General features: G+C 42.0%; 2 protein-coding genes across 2 annotated transcripts; both read left to right on the plus strand.

The window, feature by feature from the left end:
* Positions 1–2,194: 2,194 nt before the first annotated feature.
* Positions 2,195–12,198, plus strand: LOC139209264 (tumor necrosis factor receptor superfamily member 1A). Its single transcript, XM_070838912.1, has 10 exons — positions 2,195–2,264; positions 3,262–3,355; positions 3,452–3,577; positions 4,080–4,211; positions 4,363–4,411; positions 5,474–5,652; positions 5,906–6,067; positions 6,768–6,805; positions 7,062–7,167; positions 10,395–12,198. The coding sequence occupies exons 1-10, from the start codon at positions 2,250–2,252 to the stop codon at positions 10,730–10,732; spliced, it is 1,239 nt and encodes a 412-aa protein (XP_070695013.1). The 5' UTR covers positions 2,195–2,249; the 3' UTR covers positions 10,733–12,198.
* Positions 12,199–14,381: 2,183 nt separating this feature from the next.
* Positions 14,382–19,985, plus strand: ttc34 (tetratricopeptide repeat domain 34). Its single transcript, XM_070838913.1, has 7 exons — positions 14,382–16,090; positions 16,210–16,432; positions 17,075–17,267; positions 17,748–17,914; positions 18,311–18,584; positions 18,768–18,982; positions 19,440–19,985. The coding sequence occupies exons 1-7, from the start codon at positions 14,382–14,384 to the stop codon at positions 19,983–19,985; spliced, it is 3,327 nt and encodes a 1,108-aa protein (XP_070695014.1).
* The last annotated feature ends 79 nt before the right edge of the window (positions 19,986–20,064 follow it).

A 20,064-nucleotide genomic window follows, 5' to 3' on the forward strand; every position in this document is an offset into this window, starting at 1 on the left:
CTCCAGTCGGACCACCGCTTCCGGGTCGCTTTGTTCACTTCTGGGTGCTGCTGCAGGCTCAGTACAGTACACACACACTCACTCACACACACACACACTCACACTCACACTCGCATAGAGGGAAATATTGTGCTAATGTAGCTTTGGATTTTATACACGATGACCTACTTTATTCGCTTTTAATGGACCGCGCATGTATGATGAATCTAATAAGGTTGTTTCAGCGCGTTCATGTTGGATTTCAGCCTACAGATCCGCAGGGTTGGAGGCAGCACTCAAATCCTGAAATAGCAGCGCTACAATGTGAAAATACTCCACTACAAAGAAAAGTACTGCGTTTCAAACGTGCACATAAGTCAAACAGTGAGTCAAATATCAAAAGAAACTGGGTTAAATGAGAAAGAAATGCCCTCTTCCAGTACTGAATTAGTAAATGTGTTTTGATCTGCAGCAATGCACCATATTATATGGACCCATCTACATCATCATGTTTTATATGTGTTATCTTATACTGCAAAAAAGCCAAAATAAGTCCAGTCAGACAAGTGAAGGTAAAACTAATATTCCTAAAAGTGGAGGAAAAGAGGAGAATCAAATGAGCCATAAACAATATGAAAAACTTCCCCCAGTCAATGTTGATTTGACGATCTGCAGGTCTTTTCCTTGAATTATCCTGCTAAAAGTCTCATTTAGATAAAAGTCTGCTTTTGTGAAGAGAGAATCTTGCCCAGAATGCGGCATACAAACATTATTACAACAATAAATACAATACAGACATCTAAACACGCCGACACAACTGTAACATGCTCCACATGACCATATACTGATGTAACATGCAGAAACTACATCTAAAATAAAGTAAAAACAATCTACGTTTTAACGTTAAGATGAAAACTAGTTGGAACGTGAGCGTTCTTCAATAACTGAATAACATATGTCATCATTAGTTATTGTGCCAACACGTTGTTGAGATAAACAATCTCAGATGTTGTTTCAGCAGCGTTTCATTGACCATATTTCCGTGTAAAGCAGAAGGGTTTTATTATGTAGACTTGCTTCATGTTGAAATGTAGTCACTAAAACAGTGCTGAAATGATAATTACATGCAGCTTAGATCTCCGACCAGATTGAACTCAGTTTTCACCAACTTTTACGCCCCGGTGCCTTTTGACCTCAAAATAACCAAATTAATTCTGGTAATCGTTCAAGTAGTGTACGTGCACTTCCTCTGCTGTTTGTCAGCATTTCACATGTTGTCAGTGCCCTGTACCATATCAGTAGCATCTTGAGTTAATACATGTGAATCTAGATAGTAACGTTACTGAGTTACTCTACGGTTTTTTCACGTAACAAAATGAGACTTAAATCCAGTTTATCAAGTATCATGTTGATTGAAAGTGATTTAAGTCAACTTACAGATTTAATTTAAATCAGTCACATCTTCTTACCTGTTTTAAGATTTTACATATGAATAATAGACTAGATGGCTGACATATAATTAGCTATGATTGATTACTTATAATATAACTTGATGTGTATATTGCTTATATACAAGTCATGCAGTGAACACACACACGGAGTGCTTACTGGGCTTTTACGGCAGAAAACTTCAGCTAGTTTTAATGTGTGTGTGTTCACATTTTCACAGTCAAGTAATTCAGTATTTTTTTTTTTTAAGAACTAATATTCTTCCCGCCTGATTAGTGCTTGAGTGAGTTCTGGTACCTGCCTACAATCTCAGCCTTGTTTATGAAGAGAAGACACTAATGTACTTAATATACCCTGTGTGCCTGCCGTCCCCTTTAACACACCATCACCACCACCTACGTCCAACCCCTGTATCCGGCTCATGAATAAGTCCCATGTATGTCACCAGTGTCTAAACCACACATTATCACAGAAGTACTAAGGAATTATTGGAAATAATCAGGCGCTGTGACACTGTTAACGTGGGGGGGTGGGGGGGGAGGTGGGTGCGTGATCTCACTATGTTTCCTGTTTCTTGCACTACCTCTGTGAAGACTCCAAAGAAGTGACAACTGTGACCTACAAACACATACACACACACTGGCTTCCTTTTAATGCTGTATTTGACTCAGCCTTAAAGGAAATCTACAGAGTGCCTCATCCTGTTGGTGAATTCAGCCCTCGTCTGTACTGCGATAATCAACCGGTGTTTTTCCAATGAGTGAGACTAACACTGACCTAAAGTTGGCTCGTTTAACTTTCTTACGGTCTGCTCTCCAACCATGGAGTTTCTCTTGGTGAGTAATCCAGTTTAGATGTTTTAGCTGGTTCATCTGTATGGCAGTTTCTTTGAGTGGTTTAGATAATCATCAACATTTTGTCACATGATTTGTTGCTACAGTATTGCTGTTACCATTAAAGGAACTACAACTCACTTTTCTCTGCTGTGTTTTAGAATGGGGAAATAAACGAACCTTAAATCTTATTTGCTAGATAAGGTCTGTTAAAGTGATTGTATTCATTTTAAATGCTCATCAGTTTAAAGAACTTGTCATTTGTATGTTCTTCTGTAACTGTGAAACACATTAGTTGATCTAGCAGCGGCTATGTTGTGTCCTGTGAGTGAGATATTTGTTGTGTGTGTGCAATCTCACTGTTGGGGGTTCAGCTTTTTACATTAAAGGTCAGAGACATTTAAGACTCAACATGTTCATAAGTTGTTGCTGTTGTTGTTATAGTGTTGATGACAAGAGACATTAGGCTATCGTTGGATTATTAGGACGGTCTTGATCAATATGGATCTCTCTCATGATCTTGCAGCTCTGGTACAAACAACAAAGTCTACACATTTCATTACCCTTAGAAATTTGCTCGGACTGCCTCTCATGATTATTTATGTCATTTTTGAATCTACTGATTATTTTCTCAGTTAATCGTTTGGTTTCTAGAGTGTCAATTAATAGTAAAAATGCCAATCACAAGTTCCCGCTGTCCATCTATTAGTTGACATCAAATGTCAAAAATCAATCAAAAAAGACTCCGAAAAACTACTGTGGGTTCAGGTGAAGACATTGTCCCTGTGGGTCCAATCTGGTACTGGGTACACTGACTTCTTCCCCTCTGCCCTCCTCTGCTCGTTCCCTGCTTCGCCCTGACAAATGTACATGTGCCCTTGCAACGACTTGCTGAGCCTTGAGCCATGTTTCCAGTACAGAGGCCTACAAGTGACAGGCCAGGATCCTCTGCTCTGCTCGCACAAGACCTCAGATTGTCACACCTCGTCTATTGTTTCAGGTTTTCCCACTGATGCTTGCCTTTTCCACTGGACAGAGCTACAGTGGCGTGACAGAACAAGCCAGCGATTCATGCTATGCACTGTGCCCAGCCGGTAAGTTACCCGAATGCCTCATTGGCCTCATGTTGTACAGTTATATTTGAAAGTTTCACCTGTGAACTCACTCTCCTTGTCTCCACTGTTTCCCAGGATATTATAGAGTTGGTCTCTGTAATGATGCCGTAAAAAAGTACAGCTGTAAAAGATGTGATGGCCCCACCTACACAGATAGAGAAAACTCTGCACTGCGATGTGAGAGGTGTGGTTCATGTAATCGTAAGTATCGTTTTTCAAATACTATTTATTGGGCTGTGTTAGAGAAACATTCATCTCTCTTTATGATGAGATTTATTATCACTGTCATGTGGTTCTGATGAATTGTAGAGAATTAAATAAAAAGGTGTGGAGGTGAGGACACTACGTAAGATGTTCTTTTTTTGGATGATCTATGGAACGCTGATGAAATAAATCTGCCTGAAATGTGACATCTTCCAAATGTTGTATGTCGCTATTCAGAGTCAGTTCCTTAACGGCAGCATGAGGAGTCATACACTGTAAGTGGCATGTTAAGTGGGATCTTGTCTTAAACGTTAGTTCTCTCTCGGATCAGATTTAACGTACTTTGTGAAAAATTAGCTGTTGTCCTGACTGAAACAACGTGAAAACTGATGGAAATAATCCTGGAATCATCAAAATCTCCTGATTTTATTCTACAGCATGACAGGCCTGTGTGTTAATGCTGTGGACTGAGACGGAAACACTGTGTTTTGATTGACAGATAATCAGAGGAAAATAAGGCCCTGCCTCTTTAATCAGAGTGTGCTGTGTGACTGTGAAGAGGGTTTCTACAACAGCTCCACTGACCCCGACAATGTAAATTGCCTGGAATGCCCCAGTAACTTCTGTCAAGGTACATGACGTCAAAAGGGATTCAGCCTCGATTGGCGTTCACAGCTGCCACATTGACTAATTCTCTGGTTTAATCAATATAATACAAACCTTGTAAGAGGAAGTTACATCATTTTTTGCATTCTCACAATTGGCCTTGTATGTTTTTTCAGGGCCTGACGATAATGAGGATTACATAAGGAAGTGCAAGCCCTGCCAAAGGTGGGATGTTTTACAATATGACAAATGAAAACCCCAATGGTCAGATTTTTTTTTTTTTTGTGGCAGATTGGAAAAGGATTGGGGGCACAGACCAGCAACCTAAACTGAAGGCAGAATAAATAATCTGCAAACTGTATTCATAGCTCCCAGTAAATCTGGGATTTTTTGGCACTATCTGTATGTTTCTTAATTTCTGTGTTTTTCCCTTTTCTGTGTAGTACCTCATATGGGCTACTAATTGCTTCCTTTTTGGTAATTTAATGAGAATGTCAATTTTCTGATGTAGTATTAGATTCAATATGTGTCTGTTGAAGAGGCTTTTCTTTCATCGGAGTGGCTTAGTGTACACTTAGTGTTTAATTACCCAGAATGCACCTGAGGACTGAGCGTCTGTGTGTATGCTGGGTATCACCTTCGCTCTGATGTTAACTGACCAGGCCTGACAAAACCCTCAGTGAGATTGAAACTAAAGCTGAAACATTATTATCTATTAGATGGACTGACAGAAAATTATCTGCAACAATTTTAGTTTAATCAAGCAAAAATGACAATTATTCATTGACTCCAGCTCTTCCAATGCTATGATTAGCTTGTGTTTGTATTATTTTAATTTAAGGTCTTTGGTTTTCTTTTTTTTTTTTTTTACTGTTGGGAGGAACAAAGCAAGATACTTGAAGACATTTTCATATAAACAAGAGCAAAAAAAAACGCAGGTGTTTTAACCGCGTTTCTTGATCTAAAATGTATTTCTGTGGTCAAATCGAGCATTTCATGATTTCAGGTCAGCGGGCATATTTCCTTTTTGTTAGAGAGGAAGAAAATCTATCTATAAAAATCTATAAAATATATCTTTTACACACCTGCTGCTTCACTGAAGCCCTGCACTGCCTGTGCTGAACAGTGTAGTGGATGCTAAAAGTCTCAACTGAAAGGCAGTTTTGTTCAGGCTGTAAACTTACTGATTAAGGATTGTAACTGTGCACATACGATTGCTTCTTTTTTTTTTTTTTTTTCCTTAATACATGTATTATATGTATTATATCAGCCTCTCCTTTTTTTCAGCAAGGAGTGTTTGAAACACCCTGAATGGAAGAAGAAATGCTCAGCAAGTACAAATGCATCGACATCTACAACCACACCTGCAACTACATCTACGACTACGAGAGCTACAACTACAGCCACAAGGACCTCAACTTTAAACAGCACGAGTCCTGTTAAGATTCCAGTGGTTCCACCTCACCGTTAGTTCTGTCTATGCACTGCACTTTAACAAGTGATCGAATAACTCACTGGTTTGTGGTTTTGTAGTTTCATGCACGTTGCACTCACATTAGCTGTGGGCAGTTCAGTTTAAGTTTAGCTGCCCTTCCTGCTGCACCACGTGGGCTCGCCTTCGAATTATTCAAAGTGTCTGGATGATCATTCATGTTGCCATCAAAGATTTTTAGACAGAAGTGATGAGTGGTGGCGTGACTGATTTCTTTGTGTCCACAGCAGAGAACCTGGTCTTGCTGTATCTCCTGTGCCTTGTGGTGATATTTCTGGTGCTCTATTGGCTCTGGCTGCTCTTCTGCAGAAACCCAACTACAAAGAGTTGTATCTGCTGGAATGCCAATGAAGATGTGGAGCTGCCTGTCAAAGCCTCCAAATTAAGCGGTAACCAACGATTGAATGTGTTTAAGCACATTTACTCAAGTACTGTTTCTTTGGTAGTTGTGCTTTATCTGAGTACTTTTATTTTATGCAACTCATTACCTCAACTTCACTATAGTTCATAGGCACACATAGTGCTTTTTTCACTCCACTACTTTTAGTTGACTGCTTAAGTTAAAAGAGATTGTTTTAGAGATTAATATTTTACAAACAGAAGAAATGACCATCTTGTAAATATGACAGTATGTAATAAAGTTCAAACTTAATACAGCATAAGAATGCTGCTTACATTTCAATGCATCTTTAATAATAATCCACTATTATGATATCTAATAATTTAAGGGCGCCAGGAGCCATTCGGGGCACAAATGAGTACCTCTACTTCTGACACTTGAAGTGCATTCAGCTGTTGATCCTTCTTCACTCTTACTTAACTAACATTTTGAGGGCTTTGTAGTGGGATGTTTTTAAATCATGGCATTGCTACTTTAGCCTTAAGCTTGGTAGTTCTGTAGTTATCCTCTGGAGAGATTCACACACATTTTCTTTTTGGCTACTATCAAAGGCTAAATGTATCAACGCTTCGGTCTTTAACTTAAATTATATGAAAAATGTCTTGACTGAACGTTAACTTTTGAAATGTGCTTTCTCACTGCTGTTCAAGCGAGAAGCTTACTGATAGTATCTTCTTTCCTCCTAACAGAGCAATGCAGTCATCAAGGCAGCACCATGACCACACTGGTTTGTGCCCAGTTTCGTGCATTTTGTGTTCTCTTGAGCTAGAAATCTAGATTAGAGCAGTGCTGTACGTGGACAGTCAGAGGACTTTGTGAAAAAGTTCAATAAGAGCAAAAATGAAACATTGATCATAATTTGTAGTCAAATTGAACCAAAGCTGTTTTAAATTATCAAGATGAATTGCAAAACCACACTAATTTCACACTCTTCAGTTAGCAACAAAGACTTTCACTCCTTCTCTCTTGTTTGTCCTTTCAAGGCATTAAACATATCTGAGGGAACTCCCATGATGACTCTGAGTCCGAGCGCAGCACCAGATCATCCAGCCCACAACAGTCCACTACTGCCAGACGCTGAACACAAAGGTAAGATTCGATGCACAGCCTCTGAAGGAGCGACTTTGGTGAATAGACTGAAGCTCATTGTTCCTCTCCAACACTGGTGAATAGCTAATAAGTGGGAACACTTTCTTGCTAATAGTTTACCAAAAATATTTCAGTAGAATCAGTTACAATTTTCTCTGTTACATCCCTTCAGCAGACACTTGCATTACTTTTATAGTATAAAACAAGTGATATATGGGAGTGGCTCTCAATCTTTATGACACCAAGGACCCATAAACGGACCCAAATTAGACCATGGACCCCCATTTGATAAGATTTTGTCCCAGGCTTCCCCATCTGATAGTATTTTAGCTTTTAGATGTTTTATTAAAACCCTTGATGAAAATAGTCATACACACCATTATGTTACTTGAATTATCTTACTTGATGAATTACACTGCAAATAAATTGCAGGGGACCTCCTGGAACCCCCCCTAAGGACCCCCAGAGTCCCCAGACCTCACTTTGACTTGTACTGATATATAGCATGTTGATATAGGCTCGAAGGGCTAACCATGGATCTTTTTATTATCAAAGTTAACAAACTATGTGTATAGTGTAAACGTGCATTGATCTGCACTATTGGAATTTGCGTTCACCTTTTTCTATGGAAGGTCAGAAGGTCACTATCTCATGATAGTATTACAGCTACTACTGTTGCTACAACTGCTGCCAACAGCAGAGAAAAACATGTATGAAAGGCAGCTCAGAGGTGTTATGATCTATTCAAATCTCACTTCAGGTTCGGTTTTGTATTGTGAAGCCAGACGCAATTTCAATACCTCAAGTGAGAAGCCACTTTGTCCACAACTGCAAAAAAGAATGTGAAATTGTAGCGTCAAGTCAAGACGTCTTCAGGGGCGTTTATGAAACTGCATTTTTGAGGTTTGGGGTTTTTCTGGAGGACAAGTTCTTTAACAGAGTCATGAAAATTGAGACACATCAGATAAATCTGTTTCGGGGAACATTAAAATGTCTTTGGCCATTCTGTATCTGACTCCCATTGGTCACTTGGGGGTTAAAAAAGGCATTTTGCTCTCTCAAGTTATTTTCAAGTCAATTCATTTTTGCGTTTGTGTTAAGTTTCTGAGGTCACTGGCTCAACAGCTACACACAAGAACAAATCCATGGTGCTGATATTGTTTAAACACAAGTAACATAATATCATAAAAACTGTACTGTGACTTACTGCTTGTATAAAGAAAGGATTTTTGTTTAGATGTGAGATAAAAGAGTTTTTCTCTGTGGAGTACTTTAACATGATATCTATTTCTGAAGAGAGGCCTGATTCAGATGCAGAGAGTTCAAAGCTTCTTCAAAACTGATACCAGAGGAAGTGTACAAAATGTGTAGGTTCACCACCAGGTCAATAAAAGTTATTGCTACAGTGAATAAGCATTGTATAACGCAAAATTCAATTAGCATACACACGTTTGTCTCCCATCTACACATTTGTGTACTACAGTGGGCCACTCCACTTTGATTGATTGAGGGTTTGTGGTTCAAAACTTGACATTGAGATCACCAGTTACCAATACAATGTCATACTTGGACACAATATGAAATAGAAACTCTGAATTTCTTTGATTAAACCCTACAGGAATTTAGGGACTGAGTTGATTACATAAATCTGTAACTTTGCCTTGAATGATACAGGCAAGAACTAGAAATCCCAGCATCGATGTTAGAGGAACTTTATTAATACCCGAAGTACTTAAACATATTCTGCAACCATCAAATGTAAAGGACACATCAGCAGAGCAGATGCTTGCATGCTTCAAGACTTGACGTTAAAATGTAGCCTCACTAATCATTGTGACACTTTTTTTTCTAAAAATGTCATGGTGACTGTTTCCCCCATCTCGTTACTGTTGCGGTGCACTATCTGAAGCTGCATTTTTTCACTCCAGAATGGCAGCCTTTTCATCTCTGCTTCTTCAGCACGCTATTTATCACCAATCAGCCATGTGGCCCATAGTGTGGAGGTGCAAACTGGGAAACAGGACGCCTTCACTTTTTCTCATCAGTCAGCAATTCAGCATTAGGGGAAATGGCAAATCAGATAATGAGCACATGTCACTAAACTGTGAACTTTTTTTTGTCCTTTTATGTTTGAACTCTTTTGAACTCATCAACATTCATGCATGTTCAGATGTTATTTATAGGATATGGTATGTGAAAGGTTGATGAAGCCACTTTGCTTTTCCACAGCTTGTTTTTACCTTTCATTTGCTCATTTTCAGAAGCCATAAGACTTGTTTAGTTTCCTTATTTAAAACAAAACACATTACAGTAGATCAATGCTTCACTCTTGATATTGCAGTTTAAGCTGTTATTCACTATTTGCCTGATACAGCCCTGTGTTGCCAGTCATTACCGTCATTAGTGATGCCATGTCGTTGTGTCTGGCGTTAACAAACCAGCATCCAAGTCACCTTATACTCACCGACTCCTGTGTTCTTGCCTTTCCTGTGCACTGCGTTGTTCTTATCATGATGAGTGACTTGACTGTCAGATGTTTTACGGGAAGTTTTAATTAAAAGTTCAAATTTCTATGCTGCACTGCAACAGCTGTTTTTCCCTGGTTGATTCAGTGTTGATTTTAAAACATCCCCACCAGAAATCATTACAGGATAAAGCTAAATCTATATTTCCATAAAGAAAACAAATCCCATAGAGACGAAAAACATCAACGTGTCAGTCCATCTCTCTCTTCTTTCTGACTTCCTGCCTTGTCTTTAGCAGCACCCAACAGCTGGGCCCTGTAGTTCTTAGTAAATCTTACTCATCCACAGGAGGAAGTAGTGATCCTGAGTAAGAGAGCAATGACGAATGAAAAAAACATACTCCCCAGGGCTTGATCAGGCATAGGCTACATAGACAATGCTGATCGGTTAATTGTGTGTTTTGCTCTGTGCAATAGAGAATATCACTTGTCCTTCAGGAGTACGTGAACCTTTCCATAATGAATGCAGTCATCAGGGCAGATCCCATGACGTGGAAATGTCTCTACAGAGTTTATGTATCTCAGTGACCTTTAGTGTAGCTTTAATCTGGGTTTACAGTTGGCGAAAAAAGTTTTACCTTAATGAGGTTAACCACTAGCACATTTGACAGACGGTGCATTCTTCTGACTGAATTTTTTCCGTCGCAAAGTTTTCAGTTTTGCACATCCTGCATCCTCTGACTGTCTGATTGTCTCCTTTCAGCTGCCAGACAAGATCATCAGTCGGAGCACTGGCCGGCCATTGTCCTCTACGCGATTATAAAGGAGGTGCCCTTGCGTCGGTGGAAGGAGTTCTTGCGTCTGCTCTCGGTGGCTGATCAGCAGCTGGAGCGGGTCGAGCTGGAGGCCGGTTTGGGTCAGGGCTCCATGGAGAGGCAGTACCAGATGCTGAGGCTGTGGAGCCAGCGCCCCTCTGCAAGCATGAATGATGTCTTCTCGGCCTTGCACCACATGGATTTATCTGGCTGCGCACAGCTGCTGCAGGAAAGCCTGGAGAAGCTGCAGGGGAGGCCGGAAGTGATGCAAGGTTTCACAGCCTGAGGAAGTTACACAGTCCATGGTTTCAATGGGGCGATGCAGCCTGCACCTCCAACAGGGGGCACACTATCATAAAATGAGAGACATCAGTGTTTCAACCTTGGATGCCAGTGCAAGACTAGAAACTTCAGCAACTTCCTGGAGAGGACGTTACTAACTGTAGATAGTACACGGTACAATCACAGAAAACTGCAAAAATGTCACAAATGACCCATGCTGAGTAATGCAGATGTATATCACAATCTAGGGAAGAGTTAAATGGCCTTATGGAGATGGTCCCCCCACTACAACTGGAGTTTTTCCTCTTTTCCTATTTATTTTGATGGATAAATATCATCAAACGTATTCAAGAAAAGTTTGTTGCAGAATTGGAGCTTATATTAAGTAGTTTCCTCAAATGCAAGTGACAAAAACAACAACAACAGCAGTTTCTTTTTTTTCTGTTAACATTCATGCAGAACTCTTGTAACCTAGGTGGAGATAATAAAAAAAAATCCAACTGATTTATGGGAAATCCCCCTGTATTAGCTATAATGTTAAAACACCCCTTAGCACATCACGTAACACCAAGCTTCCGCGCAGCATTTCTTAAAGGCCAGCAATGCAGGGATGTGGTTTTACAACAGAAATGTAAATGTGAGACACCCTGTCACTGTGTGTGTGTGTGTGGTGGTGTGTGTTGGGGAGGGGGGTACAGAAAAGGAACAAAAACTTCCTTTTTTTAAATTGTAAATTAGCGTGCAAGATTTTTTTTTTTTTTTTTTTTGGTGCTTGGCTTTTTATTTTTTACAAAGCAAGTCCTTTTCAGTTTGAGTATTTAAACTCTGTGAACATTTCAGTGTGCATCTATGATGTTTGAGCAGCACCTCTACAGATCATTTCACCATGCCTTGACATCTCCTTCATCTTGGTTGACACCAAAGTCTGGCATATCAACTCAGCCACGGATTCTTGCTGCTCACCCTCGCATGGGAAGAAAACTGAAATCCCCATAGGACGTCAGATTTTCAGTTTCCTGCACATAAATGGTGTCAACGAGCAGCAGACTGGGTTTTTCCTCACCACACATGTTCCATCAGTTTCATGTTGTGGGGTCGGGGTATCTCTCTTTGAGAGTTTTTGTGTGTCAGTTCATTTACTGACAGTAAAACTATTTCCAATTAATAGTTTATTAATGGATGTTTTATGATTCTTTGTCTGGGGTTTTTAACTCTGGATCTTGAGGTGTGTGTGTGTGTGTGTGTGTGTGTATAGATGTTATAGTTATTATTTTTCATTTTCTGAAACTACTTATGGATGCTTGCATATTTTGTAACAAGCTCAGTGAATTATCATATAGAGACAGTCCGTGTCAGGAACTTTGTCCTCGATGGAGTCACTTATGGTACGAATTTATGGTAACATGGCATTGTAAGAGCCTGAGTCAGTGTCACCACACAGTATGTCATGAATAAAATTCTTGGCCACAAGGTGGGAGTATTGGAGTGTTTGAACAGCAGCAGCAGCAGCAGCTGGTGTGCAGTTTTGACAACAGGACCCCTTACAAAGAAAATGTAGGCAGGGTGCTTGAGCTGCTTTTATTCTTGAGGTGGATTAGACCAACCTCATGAATTGCAAATTCTGCTTTTCAGCACAAAGGACAGCTGTCCTGCACTGTCGATATCCCCTGAATAGGAAACACATAGATCTCATACCATGCATCATATTTGAGTCTGAAATTCAGGCTGCAGGTGTAAATAAACACATGTTGACATGAGCGAAGTTATTGTTTACAACTGTACGTGAATGCAGCATTTTTGGAGACTTTTCAAATCACAACTTTGATAGAAAACATGAATGCAAAAGTCACATTGTATTATCAGATTTTAGGCGTCCGGTCTGTTGGTGGGCTGCATTTTTTTTAATTATCAATATCATGCACGACAAGATTACAACGCGAGAAAATGTCGAGTTTCCAAAATGTTTTCCAAGCATTGTTTATGTTTTATTGAGCTGTATACCAGTAATTAAATGACCACGCATGCTCATTGGAGGCAGATGGGAAAAGTGCAATTAAATGAAATAAAAATGTGTGTGTGTGTGTGTGTGTGTGTGCGGGCGGAGGAAGTAATGAACGCCTTTAAATAACCTTTTCTCACTTTCACATTTTTTTTCACGCCTTTCATTCCTAGAAGCACTAACTGTCTCTTTCTGTGTAAACCAACGGAGAGGATCTGATTTTACCGCCTGTTTTATGCGGTATTATTATGCGGTATTATTATGCGCCATTATTGTGGTCTTCAGAGGAGCGCGAGCGTTGGTGGTTGCTATTGGCAACCGGACCCGTGCGCACGAGAACAAGAGCTCGCGCAACGGGACAGCCCCAGAGCAGACGGAGAGGACAGAGCAAAGGAGTTCTCTTTGTTTTTCTCATATTTTCTATTTTTGTTGCTGTCTCTCGGTCTCTTCTCACCTGTTTCAGACTTTGCAGAAACTTCGCCGCAGCTTTTGTTGTATGAGCGCCTTGTTGTCCGGGCAACTCTGAGCCGAGAGCTATTGAATTACAAATATGGGGCCCAGGTTTTCTCTTCTCTCCTCTCCCAGATGCAGAAAATGAACCGACACCGACCGTATCGGTGAGTTGTTTCCTTTAAAAGTCATGGATTTAGTTCGTGTGTGTGTTTTTTTTTTTTTTTTCTTCAGGTTTTGGTGGGTCTGCTGATGGCAACAAAAGCCAAGAGGGAGCAGGTGGGTGAGCCATGGGCTAGAGAGAGCCAGAGATCCCCTCCTCACAGGGGCGAAAATAAGTTTTCTATATGCAAAGAAAACATTTAAAATCAGGTATTTGTTCAAAGAAGTCTGGCAGTAGTGGACCAGAGCGTTTTCATATTTGTCACAGTACCACTTTAAATATTTTCTATAGAACAATGTCCTTAAATTTGACACTCTTCCCAGTTTTGCTTAAAAAATGTGCCAATATTTAATATTGACCCTTATTAGTGTAAATATGGGAACATCAGTTTCACATAACTTCAGTGTTTATAAAGGTTAATTTGTGCAAAACAGGTCAAAACTTTCAAACATCCTTGACTGAAAGTAATTTTGTCATTTATGTCTTTTCTATTTTTCTGTCTCTCTTTTCACATTTGTTTTATTGTTGAGCTGCTGTTACAGGTACATTTCCCAGACACAGGATTGATAAAGTTTGTCTTATCTTATCTGATCTGATCTTATTAAGTTTTTCTTTACAAATGAAAGATAATAATACTGCTGCCAAATAAAGAGTTGCATCAGTGCCCAAATATCAGCAGTAAAAATAACATCAAACCAAATACAATCAATGATGGCTGAATTCCATTCAGCTGCTACGGTTTTGGGATCCTGGTATTGTACATGCTGGCTCACTGTCATGGCTTACTGGGACACTTTAACACGACCAGTCCGTCTTTTATGTTGTCAGTAAAAACCTGCTCTGAGTCAAAATGTCTGTCATGAGAAAAGCCAGCTGTGAGATGTATTGATACAATATGCTGTGTGTTGATAATTCTGCTTGTTTAACTAACAATTTCAAAGTTAAAACATATTTCTATCCTGGTGTTTTTTTTAACCACCAGGTGACATCTGTGCTGTCATCACTGTGAAGAGGTGAAGAGAGAAAAACGTCTGTCTGATCATGACCGCTCTGGTTCCACCTGGTGTCAAAGTTTCAGACCTCTGTGAGGAAGGAGACAAGCTCCTTGAGGCTGGAGAGCTCAACAGGGCCACCTCTCTCTACATGTCTGCCTTCAGGACTCACGCTGCCTCCACCGTGTCCCACATGCGGACTCTGAAGTCCAGCCTGGGTGGGGTGATCTCTACGCTAGAAGGCTGGCTTGACAGTCATGGGGAGAACCAGCCTGCTGAGGGTCTAAATAAAGGTCTTGTAGCTGTGTTTCTGTCCACACTCTGCCCCAACAATCTGTCAGCTACCATTTTCAAAATGGAGTCGCTCCTTCAGAGTGGCGGGCATGGCTGCGAAGAGATTTTTGCCCGCTGCACTGCTCTGCTTGAGGGGAAGCGAAGTCCTCATCCAGAAGATACCACGTGCATGGTGTTGGAGATAACTCGTGCCTTGGCCTGCTTGTTCTCAGAGCCTCACGGTGTCAAGGGGCTGAAGTTTTACCTCAAAGCTTACAACAGTAACAAATCTGAAACCGTGACTCTGGTTAAAAGCAGACAAGCTCAGCACCTACCTAAAATAGTGAGGGCCTTTACAGACCAGCTCCTGCAAATACATCCCTCTCTGATGTTTGACAGTGACTGTGCAGTGACAGCAAAGGAGAACGATAAGCTAGATGTTAATGCTTCTTCTGCAGTTATCGAGTTTCTGTTTGCTATCTCTCCCAATGACAGAGAAGTGCAGGAACTTCAAGCAGCATATTTGTTTTTGGCAGGCAGGTTTGGGGAGAGTTCAGAGGTGTACTCTGCTTTGTTGCGTCATGGTCATTGTCAGAAAAGATCAGACAGTAGTACAGACAAGTCTTTCCAAGACACTCCTGAGACGACGGCAAGACTCCTAACCAGTCGAGCAGCTGCCTGCTTGTTAGCAGGTGGACGGACTGCGGAGGCATGCATGGCTCTGGGGGAGGCATTTGAGATCCACCCGGCCACTGCCAGAATGTATTTCCAAAAGCTATTCACAGATCATGGCACAGGAGTGTCTGCTCGCAACCATCTGCGTCAGCAGGCAGAGAGGGGTCTGTCTGGCTACAGAGAAAGGGTCCTCACCCGTCCAGACCTGCGGTCCACTGAGGGGGTTGAACTCCTGGACCCTGTGATCACTCAGTTACGGACTCTGTGCCATTTAGAGCCTGGTGGGGGTGGCAGAGAGCTGCGGGTACGACTGGCTGACTGTCTGCTCCTCAGAGGGGAACACAAAGAGGCCCTCTCTATCTGTAGCCAGCTAGCTGCTGCCCAAGGTCAGCAGAGCTATCAAAACACTGTACAGGTTCTTCGTGGATATGCGCGACTTCTCTCTGATGACCATAAGGGGGCGCTAGAAGACTTCCAGGCTGTGATTGAACACATTTCCCCCCACCCATCCAGCTGTGTAAGGGCACTCTGTGGCAGGGGGCTCCTGCGCATGATGGGTGGCTTAAACTACCTCACAGCTCTAGACTATGTGACAGCCAGCACGCTGCAGCCGCAGGAAACAGCACTAACTGTTCGCTGCTTGGTGCCATGGAACTACCGGGGGCTGCTGTTTACTGTTTTACTGGAGCAGGGACGAGTCATGCTGGAGGGGACTGGAGAGCACGGATCCAAGTCCAGTTCCAGTGAGGACTCCCTCCAGCAAGGGGATCAGCTGCAGCCTCCATCAAAGAGAGACAACCACAGATCGGGGTATGATCTTTGTTTCACATACAGTTTGCGTGATAGATCTTTTTTGGAGGACATTTTAACATAAATTGTCTTTCTTCTTGTCATTTTCTTGTTGCACTTTTTCCTGCTCTGTGCCCTAGGACTCCTGCTGGTGTCCAGTCCCTGGCTGTGCTGCTGATGGAGCTCCAGCCCAGTGCTGATGGGTCTCAGATCCTGGCAGCAGATGCCTTGTACCGGCTTGGCCGGGTGGAGGAGGCCTATCGGCTACTGCTGTCCATCGGGTCCACCAGTCCTCGGGCACCCATTCTGGCTCGCCTCGCCCTCCTGCAGCTGCACAGAGGCTTTCTTTATGACACCAATCAGGTATGTAGGTTTCGGGCAGTGGGGCCCAAAGTAAGGTCCAGAGGCACCCAAAGGGATCCACGGTATCTTCCCACTTTAATTAGGAAAAAATCATGGTTCATGCCAATGAGTGATTTCACAATCCTAACACAGGTATCAATTTAAAAATGTCTGTGGTAAGTATACTACAGTACCAGTGCCTAAAAACTGATAAAATCACCAGCATGTTCAGCATTAGGACTACACATAAACTGATTCAGATGACCACTTACTCATCAATGATTTAATGAATTTGAATTCTTCCCTATTTTTTGGAAATAGAGCAAAAATGACTCAGCACTGACTTCACTCTACTCAGTGGTCTGTGTTTATGTTAGTCACAGATAGCTTACAGAGCTGTGATTGTGAAATTCCTTTAATTTAATCAATCATATCAAACAGATTCAGATCTGGGGGTGTAAGGTGAGCTAGATGGGCTCAGTCCGCCTTCTTTTACCATTTAACCATAAACGATAAACCATACGGTAATCTTTTTTATACACCGAATATCATGTACAACTTGGTGGTGTGTCAGATTAAGTAGCTTAATGCAGTCATTCCTTTACTTCACAGATTTTACAGTGAAAGAGATAAAGATTTCATATGTGTTCATTTTCCCTGCAGCTGCTGAAAAAGCTCATTCAGTGCGGAGATACAAGCTGCTTGCGTCCCCTGTTGGCTGTGGCACAACAGAAGGATCGGGCGCTGCTGCAGGCGCACTGCCACTCTGTTGCCAAACGCATCCTGGAGGGGACGCGAGAGGAGAGCGCTGTCAGGGAAGCTGTGGTCTATCTGTCCATCGCTATCATGGCCTCTGGTGATTAGAATCTGATTGATGAGTTTGTTGCTGGTCTGGTTCTGACTGTTGTCTTCATCAATAGTGGGTAAAACTTTAATCTCAATAGGACGACTGATTAGAGGGATAAAGAGAAGGGTTGGCACAAAACAGATTTCTTTGTTTCTGTGTTTGGCCTCAGTTCAGTAGAGATACATATCTTTCAAACCACCGAACACAAAGCAGGCAGATTGGCTGTGTATTATTTAACTAGAAGGCACTAGAAGGCCAACCGGAGCAGAAACCATTTCAACACATATCATACATGCTGCTAAACTGAGTTTGGATCAGTGCTGGTTTTTACGTATGAATATGGAAGTACATCTAATCCATTGTCAATACTGCTTAGCCTTAAGGGTCGCGGCGGGACATTGGGTAAATATATGGAAATATATCCAATAAAATGGAAAATGGTTATGTTTTAAGTATTTTCAAATCAATCAAATTACTGTATCTTTCAAGGTGGCGAGGCAGCAGACTCTTTGCTGGAGAGAGCGAGGTGTTACGCCCTGCTGGGCCAACGAAAGACAGCCATCTTTGATTTCAGTGCCATTCTGAAGGAGCACCCAAAACATGTTCAGGCCCTCTGTGGAAGAGGCTTCACCTATCTCATGCTGAACCAACAAAAGGTATTCTGAAGGTGAAACACTTTGACCAGATTTCGCAGCTCAGAGCCTGAACAGTACTTAAAACAGCTTATTCCTTGTCTGCAACCCTCAAACTTCAAACTGCACCAGTCAGCTTTACGCATTAGTGGCTGCAGCTGGCAGTGAAAGATTACGGTTTTTAAAAACTTTAATTTCAGAAGGCACAACATATAGTAACACCTGTACACTGCTAGTATTATGCTCATGTTTACCAACATGGGCAGGAAAAGAAGTATCATTTCATGTTGGCAAAGAAGTCGACAACTAATAGTGGGAATAATTTGGGCAAACAGCATGTAGATGATTTCAGCGGATGGGATGCTGTTAAGATAGACGTTCAGTTTAAATGTACAATTTCAAACTGCCTTTTCCCTTTAGGAATGCAGTAATGATATCCTGGCAGCACTTCAGATAAACTCTGATATAGTCACCAAAGACATCCAGTCGCTCAAGGACAAGGCACGGAAGCTGGTCTGTGATTGGCTGCATCACTTCTGTCGCACCAATCTGTCAGACATCGTGGCTGCTAACACCATCCCCTGCCATGAAGAGCAGCTCAGAGAGGCTTTTATAATTGGTGGAGCTCTAATGAGGACTGACTGCAGAGACCCCAGATGGCATCTTCTCTATGTGGACATACTCTTAGCCAAAGGTGAGATGGGAAGTTTGTCAAACTTTTCTGCTGAGATTCTCAGTGGGACACTTGATGTCGGCGGAGATGGTCTGCTTAGGAGGTTATATTGTGGTGTTTTTACTTTGATAAAAGAAATGCTGGATCTGATGTGGCCTATTTACAGTAATCCTTACACCTGCTGTTACGGTCCATCTGCTCCAGGTGAAGTTAAAGCAGCAGGCACTCATCTTTGCCAGGTGTTTGGCCAGGAGCCAAGAGATGCAGTCGCCCAGGCCAGGGTGGGTGTGGTGGAGGCCTGGCAGCAGAACTACCACAGCGCAGCTCACAGACTCAGCAAACTGACTGAGAGACAATCATCCAATCTTGATTTCTTGTTGTCCCTGATCCCATTCAATCAGCGAAAACGCCTAGCACAGGTAAGCATATCTGAAGGATTCCTCAAGTCAGTGTGAGTATGAGTTTTCTATAGTTTATAGTTTTTTTAGTTTTATAGTTTTTTGTTCTGGTGATGCATTTCTTTAGACCATCATCATTCTGTGCTCAAGACAGTTTTATATGTTTTATTTATTGTAGTGTAGAGTAAACTCACTGAAGAGGTTATGAAATAGAATCACTTGCTATTTATTTATGGTGCTGTTGCTCTGTGTTTCTTCTCTCAAGACAATTTGTTATTTCTTGACATGGACAGTGAGGTCAGAAAATATAAAAAATTAGGCATAATGTATAATAAAGGAGAATATCAGTATACAATTTTACATTGCTTACAAGACGGACAACAACATCTTTCCTTAATCTTTCTAAAGTAGTGTAAATAAAGAGTATGTATACATTAATGAATTGCATATTAATTGCTCTGCATCTATATTCTAACAGGCAGCAGCACAGGAGGCCAGCAGTGTGTCATCAGGTGGCCAATGGGATCAGGCCCTCACATTGTTGACTGTGGCAGTACAAGCAGTGGGCAAACACAAACTCCAGTACCTCCGCCAGCGGGCTGCCTGCCTCGCTCAGCTGGGCTTACACGAGCGGGCCATAGCTGACCTGGACAGAGTTATCCAGAAACACGGGGGGTCCGACTCCAGCTGCTCAGATGAAACCAAAGTGTGGGTGGAGGACCTGTGTCGGCGAGGCCGCAGCCTGGTGCTCTGTTCCAGAGAAGGAGCAGCCATGGAGGACTTCATCAGGGCGTTGGAGCTCCACAGGAACCAGGCCATCCAGTGTGTGGAGGCTGGTCTGGGGAGGCTGCGTCTGGCTGAGTGCTTCCTGCGGGGGGCGCTGCAGCACTATGGGGAGCAGCAGCTCAGTAAAGCCTGGACGTTGATTGAATGTGGCCTTGTTGTCGACAGTGAGAACCCAGAGCTCCGCAGACTGAGGGCAAGGGTCAAACGAGAAGTGGCAAGCCCCTGTAATGTCAACTAATGTCAACTAGTGCTGATGGTCAGAATCACACAGGAGCTGCAGCTGAGCTCACATAATGCACTATGTCAGTGCCTGCACC

Source organism: Pempheris klunzingeri, chromosome 11 (assembly GCF_042242105.1).
Source record: "Pempheris klunzingeri isolate RE-2024b chromosome 11, fPemKlu1.hap1, whole genome shotgun sequence".
Classification (NCBI taxonomy): domain Eukaryota; kingdom Metazoa; phylum Chordata; class Actinopteri; order Acropomatiformes; family Pempheridae; genus Pempheris; species Pempheris klunzingeri.

Coding starts and splice junctions, on each gene's coding strand:
- ttc34 (XM_070838913.1), top strand. CDS start 14,382: ATGACCGCTCTGGTTCCACCTGGTGTCAAAGTTTCAGACCTCTGTGAG. Junction 17,915..18,310: donor TCATGCTGAACCAACAAAAG/GTATTCTGAAGG, acceptor TTTTCCCTTTAG/GAATGCAGTAATGATATCCT. Junction 18,585..18,767: donor GGACATACTCTTAGCCAAAG/GTGAGATGGGAA, acceptor CATCTGCTCCAG/GTGAAGTTAAAGCAGCAGGC.
- LOC139209264 (XM_070838912.1), top strand. Junction 5,653..5,905: donor TCCAGTGGTTCCACCTCACC/GTTAGTTCTGTC, acceptor TTGTGTCCACAG/CAGAGAACCTGGTCTTGCTG. Junction 6,068..6,767: donor CAAAGCCTCCAAATTAAGCG/GTAACCAACGAT, acceptor TCCTCCTAACAG/AGCAATGCAGTCATCAAGGC.